Genomic DNA, 19,422 nt, shown 5'->3' with positions numbered 1-19,422 from the left:
ATAATACGCACCCCCTTTTTTGTACACATTTTTAGGAAAAAAAACTTGATCACTGAATATTATAATGAATTTACAGTATTCAAATATAAAGTAATAAGTAGGTCTACTTTCAACAAATACCTAATCTAACTAGGAAAGAGTAACCACCTTTTAATCTTCTTCGTCAAAACCCAGAAATTCATCTCTATCTAGCTAAATAAGAGACACTTGAAACCTCTTCTAAATCAGAAATAGAGTCCTCATACAATAATTTGTCCTCTGTACCATCCATTGCATTACTAATGCCACACTTCTTAAATGACTTAACCACTGTCTCAGTTTTCACAGCATCCCATGAAGCTTTGACCCACTCACAAACTTGCAAAATGCTAGGCCTCTGCCTTCTTCCTGATGGCGTAACCTCAAAATCCGAAGACTTCATCCAGCAGTCTTCTGGATGCAGCGTTCCACTTCTCCTTCATAAATCTCTTAAATGGCTTATTAATACAGACATCTAAAGGTTGAAGCTGACTAGTTAGACCTCCTGGAATTACAGCTAACTGAGTTTTCAATTCCTTGAGTTTATTTTTAATATCTTCCGTTCTGTGAGAACGAAACTGATCCCATACTAGCAGAGCAGGCTTCTTCAACAGTTCGACAGAGCACCTAGACCAAATGTTATCCATCCATAACTGGAATACTAGAATGTATTCCAGTAACCGGAATACATAACTAATGTAACAGGAATGCTCTCACACACCACAAGGAAACAAAAAAGAAATCACGTAACTTGGAACAGAGAAAATTTCCAGAAATGAAAGTAATAAAAAACTGAGTATCGGTGTATAAGACGCACCCTGTTTTTCAGACCTATTTTCAAAGAAAAAAAGTGCGTCTTATATGCCAGCAAATACGGTATATGGTAATAAGCAGAAAACAGCAACAAAACAGAAATTTTTTTTAAGAGTATCAGCAGGATTCATTCAAAATGTAAAGGCTTAGAATTATTTAATTAATTTATTTATTTAGCATATGGCTCACACATGAAAAGCTACATTACATTAATCCTTAATCTATATGGACACAGTAATAGACATGTACGATAATAAGACATAATACAGTAATAAGGGGGACACTGAAGGATAGGCTACAACTGAATGTCTAGGTTGCTTATCCAGTCAACTGCACTTGGTGTAGCATGGGTGAAGTCTGATAGGTTTCCACTGTATGCATGTTGGACATATTCTGTTGTAATATGATTAATTGTCTGGCAGGGTGCTCTACAGTCGCACCTGGGTGAGGCAATCATGCCCCATTTGTAAAGGTGGTCTGCACATCTGCCATGGGTGGTGTGGATTCCGTTAAGGGCAAACCAAGTTATCTGAGGTAGGTCAAAACCCGAAGGTATCTGTGTTGGGTCCACTAATTCATGGAAGACCCCTGTTGAAGTGTTACACCAGGACTCTTTCCACTTCTCCTTCATGTTGAAATTTGTCTCTGCAAGATTTTTTGCTGTTAAAATTAGAGGGTGCCTGACTTTAGCCTGTTTATTTCTAGGGGCGGGATGTCTTCGTGGACTGGAAGATTTTGTATTTCCATGATTTTGCTGTATTCATGTAGAAGAAAGTTGGATCTGCAGATGTGTGGAGGCGGAATGTTGCTTAGCAACATTCCGCCAGTAGGTTGGTGTTGATTTTATAGTTCCAGAAATAAGGCGCATAGTGGCGTTAAGCTGAGCATCAACCAAATACATATGGGCACTGTTCAGTCATATGGGTGAGCAGTATTCAGCTGTAGAGTAAATGAGGCCAAGAGCAGTGCATGATGCTGTGTTAATGAGATGTGGTTTAAAAAAAATAGTGTTCTATCCAGAGTGACTCCCAGATATTTCGGGAATCTGTTGTAGCATAACAGTTTGTGGTTGAAGTAGACCATGAGTTCTTTGTTAGCCTGGTTATTATTCAGGTGGAAGCATGAAACTTCTGTTTTGCCAGGATTTGGGCATAATCTCCATTTGCTGAAGTATTCATCTAGGACTGCAAGGTCGTTTGTTAGTGTATTGTCCATTGTAGTAAAATTGGTGTGTCTGGTGGCTAGAGCAATGTCATCAGCATAGCAAAACTTCTTGCAGATTGTATTAGGCAAATCTGCGATGTACAACTTAAAAAGGAGGGGAGCCAGAACTGACCCTTGTGGTAGTCCATTATCCAGTGTCCTTTGTTTACTTTTGTTCTCGTCCATACACACTTGGATACAGTTTATTACTATCATTGTCCCATCCAGGGATATACTCCTTCCAGAAGTCTCTTGGTATGGTCTTCTTACCTACAGCTAAGACAGCTCCCACGAATCTCTTGTAATTATTGCTTGTTGGAGGGATCCAGTAGACATATTTCTCAAGACAGGCAGCAAATGTATCCCAGTCGTTTTTCTGGAAGTTCCAGCAGGGACATTGGATCGATTTGTCAGTGGGTACCTGCAGACCTATCTCTAATATAATTGGTCTAGGTTGGCTTTGGGGAAAGTTGGAGAGAATTCTTCTCAATGTAGGTAACAGTCGTCCATTGTTGTCTTGAATGACGAAGCAGAAGTCGGGGTTGTACTCCCTGTTCCAAGCTGCTGACCTGAAGGAAGATCTATCTTGCATTAAAAATTAGGTGCATGTTGTGAATTTCTGCCCATTCTGTCAAAGTATTCTCTGCATTCATTGTTGGAAGCATATTTCCATAGCGTGTGGTGACCGTTAAAGTCACCTATATGCATCGCAAGGTGGTTGTGCACTAGTAGAACTTGTGGAGGCCACAAGATGGCAGGGCTTTATACACGTTTATACTCATTACAACCGACAATTCTGGTTGTAATAGGTGTGAATCTTCTAGGTTACTACGTACATAGATGGCAAGGCAATATGCATGATGGTTGTGTGGCTCCAAATGATAATGTAAACAGGAATTCGGCCCCTGTGTTGGAGCTGATCCATATCCTTACAGTGAGTCTCTTGAATAAGAACAACGTCGACATTGTTGTCATATAAAATCTTTGGGAGGTATTCATGTTTTGCTTTACATATACCCTCAATGTTAATTTGGAAAATTCGGCCAACAGATTCAATATTCCTAGTCATCTTGCCCTTAAGAGAGCTAATTCATGTGTTTGAGTTTATGTGTGCAGTAACCAGGAGATTGAGAAGATAGTCTGGTTGGCAAGTCGCTCTAGCTCTTTAGCATTATCCAGGGTGCACCACGAGGAGGATTATTTAAGAGCAACAGTTTTTAAAATAAAATCAGGAATAGCTATGGCAAAAGAAGCATTTTGGAATAATAAATTACTAACAATCTCTGGAATAAATAAACAGACTAAAATAAGAATAATAACATATAAAACCCAGTATATGGTCTGCATCGAATTATGGATGTGAGACATGGACATATACAAAATCCATAATCAGGAATTTTTTTTTTTTTATTTATTTTTTTTTTATGTTGGGCTCATATACGAGAGGTTGACTAGTCAACCTATAGTACGTTAGTACCATATATGGGTGGTGGGTTGGGAAAGGAGAAACTTGTCTACATTTGATTTAAATACCTGTATGTTGTATTCCTTGCGAAATATGTCGGGGGGGGGGAGACTGTTCCACAGTACCGCAGTAGAAGGGATGAATGAGGAGGAAAAGAAACTTGTTCTGTGGGTTTCAAGGTGTACTGTGAAAGTATGTTGGGTGGCAGCTGTACATGTTCCAATGGGCTTAGTACAGAGTGGGGGAATTATTGATGCTGTTTCAGATGAACATTTCCCATGGAAATATTTATAGAATATACAGATTGCAGAGACCACGCGTCTGAAGTGAGGGGAGCGAGTTGGTGTGAGATGGGTCATTTATTAGTCTAATTGCTCTCCTCTCTATTGAGTCGAGCATTTTGAGGGAGCTTTTAGGACCCTCACTCCAGATGTGAGAGCAGTATTCGATAGGCCTTTGAGATGTGGTGCTATAGGAGAGTACTGAAGATTTCTTGGAAGGAGAAAAAAAACTAATGAAGAGGTATTGAAGTTAATGGGAATCAAAAGGGTACTCGTGGAAGGTCTTATAAGGAGAAAGTGCAAGATGGCAGGACACATATATAATTTAAACAGTAATTTTTCTAAAACAGACTCCAGGGACCCTACCCTCCCTATATTCATCTTGCTGATACCAACAGACATCTAATCCAATCAGCAGGGAAAACATCTCTGGAAATACTGGAGGAAAAATTAGAGGGAGAAAGATCTCTTTGTAAACAAGAACCTCTTAGGGGTTGATGATGTAAAGAAATGAAAGGATAACAAGAGCTATTACGAGATCAAAAGGATGACAGAGGAACGGACACTCAGGCATACCATGGTTGATAACCTCCAAATTGGAAAAGCTACATAAGAAGAATTTTGTAATGCTAAAGTTTTTATGTGCTATTCGACTTAAAATGGTTGGCATACTATAATAGTAAATATCAAAGGTTAAAAAACATTATGTAATTATAGATGCATTTCATTTGTTTCGATAGGTATTAACAACAGCTTAATGCAGTACAATCTAACTGGTACCTTTTCAAATGTTTTGTTTTGTTTTGTTTTCATCTGTAGTAAGGCTACAAAAATATGCATTTCTTTCTTACTGCATGCTTCCCCTTTGTGCTATTATATTATTTATTTATTTTAATAGAATTGCATCAAGAACAAATTCAGTGTCCTGGTTGTGAAAGATCAGATTTATGTCAGTGTCAGAAAATTCTTGGTAATTTTTTTAAACTTACTCAACAGTTGTAAGTAATATATACATATACATATATTTTTTATATATATATTCTTTTTTTAAAGTCTGTACTGTTACATTACATTTTATACATAAGCAAATGTCAATATAACATTGTAAATAGAATTGAAAATGAAATAGAAAAGACATACAGGCGTGAGCAAATTAGTTTTACATCACATTTTTATTTAAAGTAATATAACCGAATAGAAAGTTTAGAACTACCACCTTATATCTAAATTTTTATAGATTTTGTCACAGCATTGGGGAGTATTCATTATGGATAATTATTAGAAAATAGAGTTCCTGATCAATATGTGATAATGAAATAAATCTACAAAGAAAGTAAAAGCTGTGTTGTAAGTATCAAAATGGTTTCAGATAAGGACTAGTGTGAGACCGGGATTATGTAATGTCCAGACTATTTTTTAACTTAAATTAAAAATGCCAAGAATTATCCAAATGTAAGCAAACACATTTTGTGCATGAAGTTTCTTATAGGCCAATCAGTATATCAGGAATGGTGGTTAAGGTTTTGGAGAAATTGATAAAAATTCTAATTCAGGACTAAATGGACAGAAATATCATACTTTATAAGGGGTAACATGGTTTTGTGAAGGGTACATCTTGCCTTGGTAACTTACTTTCTGTAATAAAGTAACAGTGGAGTTGGATAAAGGAAATACTTACTCGATGATACTACTGACCTTTGCAAAAGCATTTAACAGGATTCCACATGGAACTCTGCTGCATAAATTAGAATTAATCCAAATTTGGAATGGATCCAAAGCTGGTGATTTGGATTAGAGGGTAGTTGATAGATAAATATCAGAGAATGGTTTATGGAGGAGTTGAGTCCGGGAGAAGGCAGGTGACTAGTGGTATACCTTATAACTCTGTTACTTGGTCCTCTGTTGTACATTAATGATATTGGAAATAATTTGACAGGAAACATCTGCTTGTTTGCTGATTGTGCAAAATAAGGAATCATTTTCAATGAAGGTGATGTAGATATCTTGCAGGATGACTTATATATGCTGTCAGTATGGTCAAAGGTAAATGACTTCCAGTTTAACATGGCTAAGTGTAAGGTGATGCACTTTGGGAGGATGAGATCACATTCTGTGCACTATATTAATGGAATTGAACTGCAAGATGTTGACAAGGCAAGGAACTTGGGGGTTATTGGACAGAGAATTGAAGATTAGAGAGCATGTTTCAAAGATGGCCGGAACAGCACATCAAATTACATGATTGTTGAAGAATAAACTGACAAGCAGGGATAGGGAAGTTATTGTTCCACTTTATAAGGCATTTAATAAGATCACATCTGGTCTATTGCACACAGATCTGGTCACCTGGATTCTTGGTGATGAAAAAATGGTGGAGAGGATCTAGAGGCAAGTGACAAAGATTGTTGCATGTCTGGAATATTTCCTGTGAGGATAGATTGAAAGTCTGTTGGCTCCAAAAACTAGCTGATAGGCATAAGAAAGGAGAAATGATAGAAGCATATAAATGAGTAAAGGGATTTATAGGATTGATCTGATGCCATTTTTTTTCTGTACAGTGCAGGAAAGGAAAGGAAAGAACGAAAGATTACCCTGAAAATTGCATAAGAGTGTGGTTAATGAGGGTGTCAGGAGTAGATTTTTTGCTTGGAGGGGTGGTAAATGTGTGGAATGCATTGCCAGAGGTGGTTTTGAGTGCTTCGTGTGTGTGAATGAGTTTAAGGAGAAGTATAAGTATTGTGTGAATGATGGTTAGTGTGTCAATATAGGGTCTCCTGTGATGAGTCCTTGACTCCATGGAGACACTATTATAATAATAATAGGCTAATGACTTCATATTAATTGCCTTAGTGCACTTAAAATTAATGCAAAAATCATAGTAGAAAAGTTAAATGCAAAGGACACATCCTTTTAGGTGTGTATAATGCACTGCATTACACACACACACACACACACACACACACACACACTCTCTCTCTCTCTCTCTCTCTCTCTCTCTCTCCTCCTTAGGTGTGTATAATGCATTGCATTATACATACCTAAGGAAGGTCCACTACCCAGACCAGTTTCAACCTTAATTGAGATCTCATCAGTGGTAACAGACCCAGAAGAGATACCAAGGTTGAAGTAATGCAAAAGTCATATATCCCATATACAAGTTGAAAACAGTCACTAATTTTTGACAGAGAACTTACAAAACTTACATCCTTTGCACACATTTGTCAATTAACAGAAAACTGGCAGAGCACATTGAATCTCTGCACTCTATGTGAAACAATCTTCATTCTTACTTATATGTTCAAAGCTGGATTACTGGTCTCAAGTCTATGGTTCTGCAAGGCAGAATAGTTTGCAATGATTGGATGAATCATTCATCATCAGGGTATATGAATTGCGGCTACTGATGATTTTTGCACATCACCCACTCAAAGTCTTTATGTTAAAGCAAATGAACCACCTCTGTTATTAGATGGAAATAATTGTCTCTTAACTTCCTAAACATCAAGTTTCTTCCAAGGCATCTTACGTGGACTTGTCTTTTTTCTCTACATTATGAGGCTTAGTATCACACACACTTCACACAGCTGTATATGTATTTTTTTACATATACAGGTATATGTATATGTATACATATACATATACCTGTATGTATATGTATTAAAGAGATTTAATATATATGTATTAAAGAGATTAAGGAGGTTTTTGGCATGAATGTCAATTTTGCCTGCACCAAACATAACAGCATTCCTTCATGGCAGGTTTGCACTGCATCCTGCAGTCTCCTACTGTACTAACTGAGGAATTCTCATACTCTACCAACTATCTACATGCAGTTATTTAATGTATACAATGCAGTACACTTTGATTTCCTTTCCATCTACAGTATCTGAGATCTCTGTTGGTTGTGATGCTGTGTTTCCTGACATTATTATATCCCCAGTTCCCATTTAATTGCTGTAAATATGCAGCATTGCATCCATCCAGCTTAGTGCAAGCTTAATAGATTGTATGCCATTTAGCTTGCATTTATGCACATAAAAGAAAACCTCTACCAAAAGCATGTAATTTGTATGGACTCATTGCGTTCTTTACAGGCTGTCTCTTCTCCTGTGTATAGTCTTCATCCAGTACTTTGTGAAGTTTTACATTCATCTGTTGTACAAAATGAAGTTCCTTAATTTTGATGTTCAGTGGTGCTGGATTCCCAACCACATTGGAATTAAGGAAAATTATAATATAGATGCAACTGCTAGATCAGCTCATACTTTTTTGACGTATTGTTTAACAATACCATGTACAGACTACAAACAGTTCTTAAGATTAAAGCTAATTGCCCAATGGCAGTCATCATGGCATGAAACACTGCAAAACAAATTACGTGATATTAAGCTTGAAATTAACTATTGGCAGTTTAGTCAATGTAGAAACAGAAGCGAGGAAGTTGTTCTTGCTAGGCTCTGCATAGGCCACAGTCATCTCACACATTCTTATTTACTGAGATCAGATGACCCACCTATGTGTGAAAAATGCAACATGCCTCTCATCCTTTGTCATATCGTGTTGGAATACCAGCATTTCACGTGAGAGAGGAATGAAATTTTTACTAAGTATCACACTAAGTAATGTTGTCAAGCCACATACACTCAGGCAGTTATCAGAGTTGGAAAAATTGCATAATGTTTTTAACTTTTTGCAAATAATTAATTTATACAAATAGGTTTGATTTTAAATTCTATTTATATGTAAATACAGCATTGCTTATCTTAATTTCTTGCACATAATTATTAAATACTAATTTATCTCTTTATGACTATTAATACCCTTGTGTACTGCTGTAACCTTTGGTGTATTACTGTATGACCTTTGCAGTTCTTGCAACAATAAACTTTAAATCAACCAACCAGTCAGTCTTTCATGCTGAACTTTCTCTTCCCTTGCATCTTCCCCTTGTTTTGCTATTTTGTCATACCATCTGCCAGGCTTTTCTCCAACCACTCATTCTCATGTTTTGTTCTGTGGAGAACTCCACATAAGTGCGCTATTGTTTCCATTACCATCTGATCATTCTCTTCATTTTCCACTGCTTCATTCATACTTATACCACTTCTAACATCAATCTCACCAATCACGTTATCACACATCTCATCTTTCAACTCACTGGTATGATTCTTCTTAATCTCTTCACACTTCTGTACTTTCTCACAAACAATTAAGACAAATACAATCTCCAGTTTCATTCTCTTCCCATAAATTTCTCATTCTACAAAGTTCATGCATTTAATATCTGCTGCAGTGAAAAAATCACATGTTAAAATCACCCGCTATTGTTTTGTTCATCAGTGCCACAATGTACGATATAGTTCACAATAAAACAAAAATGAAACCCTTGAAAAACCACAAAATTAGCTATCAGCATCAAAAATTGCTAGATGTAACACATTCTGCATTCTTTCAGCCAAGGCCAATGATAGAGATTCTCTCCCAAGTGTTCCTGATTTATTCATGCATACTCATGTATGCATGAATAGGCTTCCTCAGATTTTACTTCCACAAAAATTGTGGAAGATAAATCTGGGGAAGAATAATGATGTATTCAGGCCAAATAGACGTTGTCTTGATCATATTTTTATGTTAAAAAAAATAGCAAGATTCACTAGAGTATAATGGTCTACAGTATATACGAGTACTGAATATCTGGAAAAGATATATGATAAAGTTTTAACAGAAATGCTGTTCAAAATATGTCAAATATATGTAAATAGTAGGACATCATACTGAGCAATATGTATACATACTTACACACCCGTGTTCATTGAAACTGCATCACCTTACATAAGCATAGGTTTTAGTACAGTGGAACCTCGGTTGTCGAACTTAATTCATTCCCGAAGGCGAATTGTTCGAAAACTGAAACCATTTTCCCATAAGAATTAATGTAAAATGGATTAATCCGTTCCCGAACCCCAGATGATTGTTTATTTAAATCTTTACAACAGTACTTCATGCATAAGATTGTATACAAACATAACGAAAATGCATAAAATCTTACATAAAAAGAATAAACACAATAAATAGATAAAATATAGACGAAAATTGATCGCCTCTTTATTTTTGAGTATCGTACAGATCGTTGATTTCGCCATACCGAACTGCATAGCAATATCCAAGGCACAAACGCCATTTTCATGTTTGGATATGATTTCTTTTTTCATCTCTATCGTGGTGGTTCTAACAAATTTTCTTTTCGCTTTGCTGCTATCACTATTCTTCTATGGTCCCGTGGTGGCTTAATTAATAATAATTTATGAAAAAAAACAACAACAAAACATAAAGCAAATCAAGAAAACTCACTGCAAATTCGAGCAGGTGTCTGCACTGTACCTATATTTTCCCGCCTTACAGCGGAGCATGGGGTTGCCGTTTGTCTGTTTGGGAACCGAAATTCTGTTCTGAAACCGGGGCGTTTTTTGTTCCGAAAATATGTTCAGGAACCGAATTGTTCGAGAACAGAGGCGTTCGACAACCGAGGTTCCACTGTACTTAAATGGTAATTTTCATTGGTTTATCATTAGATATTCCATTGTATTCCATCAGCTATTATTCTTGTGGGTTTCTGTATAATGCAATAGTTGCTGCTATTGCATCAGACTTTTATGCTATAAATAGACAGCATGAGCTAGTTTTTGCATTTTTGTGCTGAGATCGCTATGGCTAGTTATGTGCAGTTAACACTTTGAAGAAAAGTGCGAGATAAATATATATACAGTAGTCCCACTCCTTATCTGCGGGAGGAATACGTTCCAAGACTCCCCGCGGAGAGTACCTATATATATATATACAAATCCTATATATACTGTGTTTTTTCCTATACATACATATTTATGATAAAGTGTAATTTATAAATTAGGCTCGGTAGGATATTAACAACAATAACCAATAATAAAATAGAACAGTTATAACAACATGCTGTAATAAAAGTTATCTGAATGTGAATGGAATCGTGGCAACCTCAACATATGTTTTCTTTATTATTTCTTTCTTTATTATTTTATGAAGTCGAGAACATCACCTTTTCACTTAAAAGGAAGCACTCTACTTACTGCTTCTCTTTGGCATATCTGAATTTGATGGCATCACTACCCTTGTGCTTTAGGACCATTATTAAGCAAAATAAGGGTTCCTTGAACAATGAAATGTGATACCACAATGCTCAAACTGAGAACTACTCAGAACAGCATGCGATTTAAAACTTAGCAATAGTTTATTTCTGGAATTTTCCATTTAATATTTTCAGATGTCTACTAAGTGACTAACAGGTGGGTAGTGTATACGGTACAGCATGGATATGCTGCACAAAGGGGTAATTCATGTACCGGCAGGACGATGTGAGATTTCATCACGTTACTCAAAACAGTGTGCAATTTAAAATTTATAAATTATTTATTACTAAAAGAAAGAGCCATAAAGCTTCATTTCAGCGATGTAAAATTACATAGGCAAAATGGATATTAGATCCAACATTATTTCAAAGGCAAATGATTGTAGAAACTATGAAAATTTCATAAGTTGACCTGAGAGCTTACGAGAATACAATCCTTGATATCCCCAAGTTGCCTTAGCTTGTGCTACTTAAGTTAGTTCAGAGACCTCTCTGCAATTCAACTCAGGGATGCCGATGATTGTATTCTCGTAAGCTCTCGGGTCAACTTATTATCCTAAGACTCCATGGAGTCAAAGACTCATCTAGGAGATCCTATTGTCATACACACAGCTCATCATCATACTATGCCTTAAACATATTCAAATTATCTGCAGACACCACCCTCTCGGGCAAGGCATTCCAATCATTCGCAACTCTGCATGCAAAAAACCTGCTGCTCACTCTCCAGCTCACACCCTCCTTGTACAGCTTCCAGGGATGTATTCTGGTTCTCCCTTGATCTCCCACCATTTTCTGTAAAACCTCTTCAACATTGATCCTGTATTAACCCCTTACTAACTTGTAGGGCTATCATATCACTCCTCTTCTTACTATGCACTAGACTCTGTAAATTGCATCTTCTCAACCTTTCCTTATATTTTACATTCCAGATATCAGAAACTACCTTAATCAATCACCTCTGAACCCTTTCCAAAATCTCTTTGTCCTTTTGAAAACCAGGTGACCAGATCTGCACAGTAGTCCATCTGTGGCCTAATCAGAGCCTTATACAATGGAACAAGAATCTCCTTTTCTACAAGTCAGTGTCCTCTGCATTATTTCCAGAATTCATTGTGTTGTCCTCACAATTTTGGCAGTGTCCCCCCTAAATTTCAGATCCTTATGCACTGTCACTCCAAGATCTATTATTTCCTCCACCTCCAACAATATATCCCCACCAAGCATCAATTCTGCATCCCATCTTTGTTTCCCAAATTTTAAACCCTTACATTTGGTTCCATGAAAATTTATCGAAAAAACAGTTAATCGAAAGACAATTCATCAAATGAAGAATTTGTTGAAAATGTAATTCATCAAAAAAACAATTCATGGAAAATTTTAACTAAAATTTCATTAAATTGATCCAGCCAAAGCGAAATTGCTAATGTCATTTTGAAACTTTTTTTCGAAAATGTTATGATAAAAGTGATCCATTTAGAACAAAAAACTGAACCTTGCAGACAGCTTCTTGTACCGACAACTTCTACTAATTCCACTAAGTCAGAGAGTTATTGTAATACATAATTTGGACACGTTATTTCTTTGTGGCCCTGAATATAGCTGAACTGAAAACTGAAAAAAAGTTTGACATTTTCTTGTAAAAGTTTCAAATAGTGAATCTGATTCAGATTCACTATTTGATACTTTTATTCATCCCATAATAATTGCTGTATTGAAGTCACCTATTTCTACTAGTAACAATAATAATAATGGAGCCTGCGTAGGCTGGGCTTTTCCTCCCATAAACAGACAGAAAACAGTTATCGGACAAGAAAGACAATAAGAAACCATATTGTTCTATAATTATTCCCTATTAAAGTAGCATTGCTTTCTCACTCTGCATTCAGTATTTATTCTAAATGGATTACTTTTCAGTGATCCATTTATTCTAAATGGATCACTTTCATCATAACATTTTCGAAAAGTTTAAAATTTTCGTTGAATTATTTTTTCTATGAATTGCATTTTCAACAAATTGTCGTACAATGAATTGTTCATTCGATTAATTACCTTTCCGATGAATTGTCTTTCGATTAATTGCCTTTTCAATGAATTGTCTTTCGATTAATTGCCTTTTCGATGAACTCTCCAGATATCCTTACATTTTGCAACGTTGAACTGGCATCGCCATTCTGGAGTCTATTCACTCAATCTATTTAAGTCTTCTTCTAAGGCCACAATATCTTTACTCTTCATAGTTCATCCCAACTTTGCATCATCTGCAAACAATTGAATATCCCCATCCAAATCTTCACCAATATCATTGACATACATGTTAAACAGCAGCGGCCCTAAAACAACTCCTGAGGTACACCACTGGTGACTTTCCTCTTCTATAAACATTTGGCTTTGAAATAATGTTTGCATCTAGTATCCACTTTGCCAGTGTAATTATAAATTGTTTATTTCTGGAGTTTTTCATTTAATATTTACTGACTGGGGTTCACCACAGATAACTGAAACCATGAATGGGGGGGGGGGCGAGTATGGTATAGCTAAAAGGATGTCCTGTAGTCAATCTACTGTGATACTGCTGCTGTTTAAAGTGAAGGAAACTGGATCTGCTGGAAGGAAGAAAGCCACTGTCTACACCAATCCAAGATCGAGTTTTAAGGCTGGTGGCTCTGGCCCAAAAATCGCCATGTGTCATCCGGAAAACTAAATTGGAACTGGGAACAACAAACAGGAGTTGTGGCAAGTTGTAGAACTGTCAAGCCAATCTCATTTTTTAAAATCAGAAAATTGAGATTGGCTGGGTTAAATCGGTCTCCCAAGAGCATGCAGATTGACCTGTGATCAGTGGAAAAGAATAATTTTTGCTGGCGAGAAAAAGTTTAACCAGTGGAGTTCTGATGGCAGACAGACACTTCGAAAATGAACAGGGGATAAATTCAACCTTGACTGTTTGGCGTCGATGGTCTGATTCTCAGCCAGTCAGGAGATCTGGAGCTGCATGTCTTATCATAGTGTCGATTGCTTGCATTTCATGAAAGGTTCAGTGAGTTACAAGTGTACCAGAATTGCTGCTTACTATCAGAGACCACTTTACTGTAACGATGAACTGCATCTTTTAGGAAGACTCTGCCACTTATCATAGGGCAAAATGGGTAAAATGTACCATGCGAATTGAGTTTAATACTTAAAATGTTTTTGTCGAACATATACCCTTTTAAGAAATGGCTCAATGAATACTTGATTCAGCAACTACGGTGGCAAGGAAAAATCCTAGATCTCTACTTATTGAGAATTTGTGCTACCAAATGCAGACTGAAATACACAAGAAGCTGGAAACACTTCGAGAGCTCCAAGAAGCCATTATAAGGGTATGAAACCATGAACTGACAGTTGCATTCATCGGGAAATTGATTTTTCAATGCCCTGCTGATGCTTAGCTGTAATAAAGGCAAGAGGAGGACCCGCAAAGTACTAAACAGCAAAAAGTGAATTTTTAGCTTTGAATGTTAGTAAAACTGTGTAGTTTTACTAACATTCAAACATTGAACTAAATTTGGTTGACAGTAGACTGAAGTTTAGAGGACATATTGCTAGTGTTGCAAAGGCTGCACATTGTAGTGTTGCTATGATAAGAAGTACTCTGACATGTAAGGATAAGGAGGTGGCTGTGCCACTGTATAAGTCACTGGTCAGATCTCACTTGGACTATTGTGCTCTGATCTGGTCACCTGGTTTTCAATGTGATGTGGAGGCATTGGAGAGGGTCCAGAGATGAGTGACTCTGACAATCTCGGGACTTTGGAATGCTGGCTATGGAGAGAGAGGTTGAAGAAATGTCAATTTCAGACTTTGGTGGATAGGAGGACGAGAGGTGATATGATAGAGACATTTAAGTTAGTGAGAGAATTTTATCAGATTAATCCAAAGGGGATTATAAAACGAGTAGATGGTGAGAGGGGAAGAACCAGAGGTCATTCCTGGAAGTTGTGTAAGCAGATTTTTTACATGGAGAATTGTCAGTGAATGGAATGCATTACCAGAATATGTTGTTAATTCAAAGAGTGTTAAGGATTTTAAGATTCTATATGATATGTTATCAGTTGAATGAACCTCCCACGATGAGTCTGCTGACTCCATGGAGTGTGTAATAATAAGTCTCAACCTAGTTTTTATTATTATTATTATTTGTAATTTTTCTTTAGCTCTCAATAGTGCCTCCGTAGTGCAATTGGAAGAACGATGGTATGTTGCGCTCTTTCATTGAAAAAGGCCTAAGTTCGATTCTCGTCATGATGGGAGGAATCTTTATATCGACGTTTTCAATAAAAGGTAAGTTAGCTGATCTCGTATCGAGGTAGCAGGGTTTTTCCTCCCGGAAACTCAGGTTTTTCATCCTGCATACAGACAAATCGGCTCTTCAGAACACACACAATTTACAGACAAAAAAAATACTAGCTGTGGTGGTAGTGGGCAGTATATAGCACTGATGTTGATGATTAGTAGTAGAGGTTCGGTGTAGTGGTGGAGGCGGAGAGTTGTACAGTGGGTGTCCTCTCGCGATGAGTCTTCGGACTCCTTGGAGGTGTCACGAATAATGATAATAATAATGGTGCTTATGCTGTCATCAAAGTACTACTCATTTTAATAGACTAATTTTTAAATCATTTGTATTGATCATCTGGTGATTAATATGCAATATAGTTCCTGCATATTATACAAATACACAAAGAATTCAATAGTTCCTGTTGAATTCTTTGTATATTTTAGTTAAACAAGTGAAATTACTCCAATAATTAGCAAAACTCTAACTGGAGTTTAGATTTCTTTAGTTTTAAATTTTTTAAATCTTAATTGGAATTAAGATTTAAAAAATCTTAATTCCAATTACTAAAACTAATTACTTATTGATCTTCTGTCACAATTAAATATTTAGAACCAATTTCACTCAAAACAGAAAAATTTCAGAACTCAGCAGCAGAATCATCAGGAGGAAAGTTGTACAACATGCTAAATAATAATTCTTTAAGTAAACGAGAAATCAATAAAAAAACAAAATTGCCAGTTTGATACTCAAGTTTATATTCCATTATTAACTTAGAGTTGTGAGTCATACCATTAATGAAAAAACTGTTCAGCTAACTGCATACCATCTAAATGAGATCTCAGGAAGATAGAAGGCAAAACCAGAAGAGACAAGATAAGACATTATACAATAGGAACAATTTTAGGAGTAAATTATCACTATCCTGCACTTACCTCTACTACCACTCACATTCATGCTGGAGATAACAGATTATGTCAGAAGACACAGGTATTTCACTTCTTAGCATATCAATAAAAAATCATTTATTCTCAGATACTAGATGCTAGACTGAAGATTAGAATTTGAAAAGCAATTTGAAGAAAGTTAGTGGGACTTCTGACCACAACTATCTGGAAACAAGAAACCCAGATGGTTTGGGCATGTCCACAGAACGGAAAATAAGATATCAAGTGAAGCTATGGCAAACAAGACCACAAGGGAAAAGACTTGGAGAAAATCCTAAGCAGCTGTAAATTTTTTATTATTTATTAAACTGTGCCATTTGTAAATCATAGGATTTTCTTTCTTTCTTTAAGTTGTTATTATTACTTCTTATACCGCTCTGTTGTAAATTCATTATTGTTCTTATATTTCCTTATATTATAATTCCATTGACTATGCCAGTTTAAAGAAAATTTTTGTTTATGACATGTTTAGTGCGCTAAGCTTCTCTATCTTAAATTTTGTTCCCCTTTCTCCCTGCCCGTTGCCTTTGTTTCCTACCGCACGCAAAGCAGACTCTAATTCTAACTATCGCTGGCTAAAAGATTGCGATATATTCAATTTCTCACACTTTTCGGCTTGACAAATTTATTTGATTTATGACTACGCTACTCAGGCAGAGTAATAGAGAGTGAAAAATTTAAGAAATGGAATAAAGGCAAAATTTTCTTAACCACACAGCAAGTCGTGGCAATATCTAATTAACACAAACAGATCAGTAATTTTTTTAAGATAGTCATATTAGCAATGACCAGATCAAATTGTTGTTCAAACAAAACATTTTATTCTAATTAAGAAATTGTGATTACCAACTAGACAAGAAATGGGGAATAACTGTTTCTCCTAGCATAGCTACCTTCAGAAATTTACATTGTACAAATATAACATATACATTTACGTCCAGTGGTGCACCCAAGGAGGGGACAAGCCCCCCCCCCCCCAAAAAAAGTTAAAAAACACTAGAAAATAGAAAATTTTCAAAAATACTTTTGGTCCACGGATCACAAGTGGTTTGCAACGATGGGACAGGTGGTCGACAGACTTAAAACAAATTAAAATTTAAAATTGAATAAGTAAAAATTATTAAAATAAAATGAATACTTAAAAAAAAAGCAACTGAATGTTCATGGAATGAACATTCTGCGACTATTTTAATTTGTAACGGCAGAATGACGGGTAATAAAAGATGGGTGAAGTGAAAAACAATATGGTTTTATTGCTTCCACCTCCCTTGCTGTTTTGTCAGATTTGAAGTGAACATGTGTTGTCCACATGACCAAAATTCAACCAATTGCTTGTTGTTTATTGATTTTTATTGTTGAAGATTTTCCTCCTTCAACCAAGGCTCAATATATCTTCAGGAGTGCTAAGTAATACTTAGACAAAATGTGTTGTGAGTTAACTCCAGTATTTATATATTTTTCCTGGAAATCGCACAAAAAACAAGCTGACAATTGAGTTGAAATGCTAACTCTCTTCAACCGAATTCCAATAATATGTGAAACTGCCATAACAGCATTCACTACACACACACACACACACACTCATACCCCGAAGTTATGCGGTAGGTGGCACCAACAAAAAGTGCGTAAGTCAAATTCACATAACTCGGGATATAATTTTGTATGTAATTTATATATACAAACATACAAAATATTAGTTAATTGGGACCAAAGGTTTATAAAAAACGCCTATATTTTTTAAGAAATATAATCATAATTGTAGTTTTTCGTACATTTCGATGTCGATAGTTTCATAAAATCTAATAGATTCATGTGACGGCATAATGTCTTTTTCTTGTCATGCAAAATTTCTTCATAGCAAGCTAATGATTTTTTTATTCCTTGCTTTGTGGGTACAATTCGTTCCTCGTTAGAATCTATACCCTCCAAAATCTGTAAACATTTCTTTTATGATTGTTCTTACTGTGGATTCCTGTAATCAAACTACTTTGCTAGCTCACAAATTTTCATTCCACCTTCAAAACCCTTAACACGTTCGCTGCCACGCTACTTCGGCATAGTCTGTTCCCGTACGGCGAGCAATTTCACTTCTTCAAGGTCAGTACAGTAATCTCGTTGCCGGCGGTAAGCGTCATACGAGTATACTCGTAGCTGGCTTGTGTGGCTGGATTACCAACTACGAGTATATTCGTAGTTGGCAGCAAACACGTTAATAATGTTGAATTTTTAATTATATGAAGAGCCAAAGGCTTCAATTCGGTGACATGAACTTATTTAAGTTAAGGGCTGCTACATCCCATATTGTTTCTTAGCCGAATAAGAAACTCAAAGAGTTTCATGCCGAATATAGAAACTATATAAAGTTTGTTGATTCCAAGCATAAGCAAATACCTGGATAGTGCACCTGACCCATTTGGTAGTGCAAACCGAGGCAACACATAGTAAGGGTGGAGCAAGCTCCGATCACTATTCTTGGTATTTACCCATAATGTTAACTTAGCTCCTAGGAGCTGTATTACTGTTCTACATTATGAGAGAAGGTCACTACCCAGACCGGTTTCAACCTGTATTGAGGTCTCATCAGTGAGTAGATAGACCTAGTTAATACCAAGTTTGTAGCAAACAGAACTTGCATCCCTTCTATGAGAATTGACAAGAAGGTGTCCTAATAAATTATTAGGATTAAAGTTTATTAGGAATTGCATAAAATGCAATTCTGTGATGGTGGATTGGCTCGATTCTGGATCTCACCTTCAGTGAGAAGTGAATTTCCCGAATTATTTGAAGAAATCGAAAATCATGCAGTTTTCTACAACCTATCTTTGCGAGAAACGATTTTCATCGCTCCTTCAAATAAAAACAAAATACAGAATTCGTCTTAGTGTGCTGATCTTCGACTGAAGTTGACCAATATTGAGCCATATCCAGCAACTCTGCAAGGTCGAGAAGCTCATCCATCTCATTAAAAGTAAATAGTAACATAATTATATCATGTTATTTATTTGTTTAATAAAAATTAAAACAAAGTTTTAATTTTTATCCACAAAATTTAATTTTTTATCTATATATCTGGCCTGGTTGGCGGACTCTCCAGCTAAAAAGCTGTGAGTTCGAATCCCGCCATGGGCATGGATGTTTGTGATTGTCTGTGAAAATACTAGTGGTACTGGTCGGCAGTAGACCACGTTGGTGTAGATGATGGTGATGATGATTGTAGT

The 19,422-nt window shown here is 36.2% G+C and overlaps 1 protein-coding gene across 1 annotated transcript in view; it reads left to right on the top strand.

Annotated features, from left to right (window-relative positions):
* The window catches only part of mr (anaphase promoting complex subunit morula), a 292,827-nt gene that overhangs the window by 77,612 nt on the left and 195,793 nt on the right, over nucleotides 1–19,422 (top strand). Inside the window, exon 3 of the mRNA XM_090406339.1 lies at nucleotides 4,679–4,778. Coding sequence (XP_090262465.1) covers nucleotides 4,679–4,778 — 100 coding nt within the window. The remainder of the gene's footprint in view (nucleotides 1–4,678; nucleotides 4,779–19,422) is intronic.

Source organism: Typopeltis vanoorti, chromosome 16 (genome assembly GCF_054136105.1).
Source record: "Typopeltis vanoorti isolate ZY-2024b chromosome 16, IOZ_Tvanoo_1.0, whole genome shotgun sequence".
NCBI classification, from domain to species: Eukaryota; Metazoa; Arthropoda; class Arachnida; order Uropygi; family Thelyphonidae; genus Typopeltis; species Typopeltis vanoorti.
This window is presented reverse-complemented; position numbering and strand designations above follow the sequence as displayed.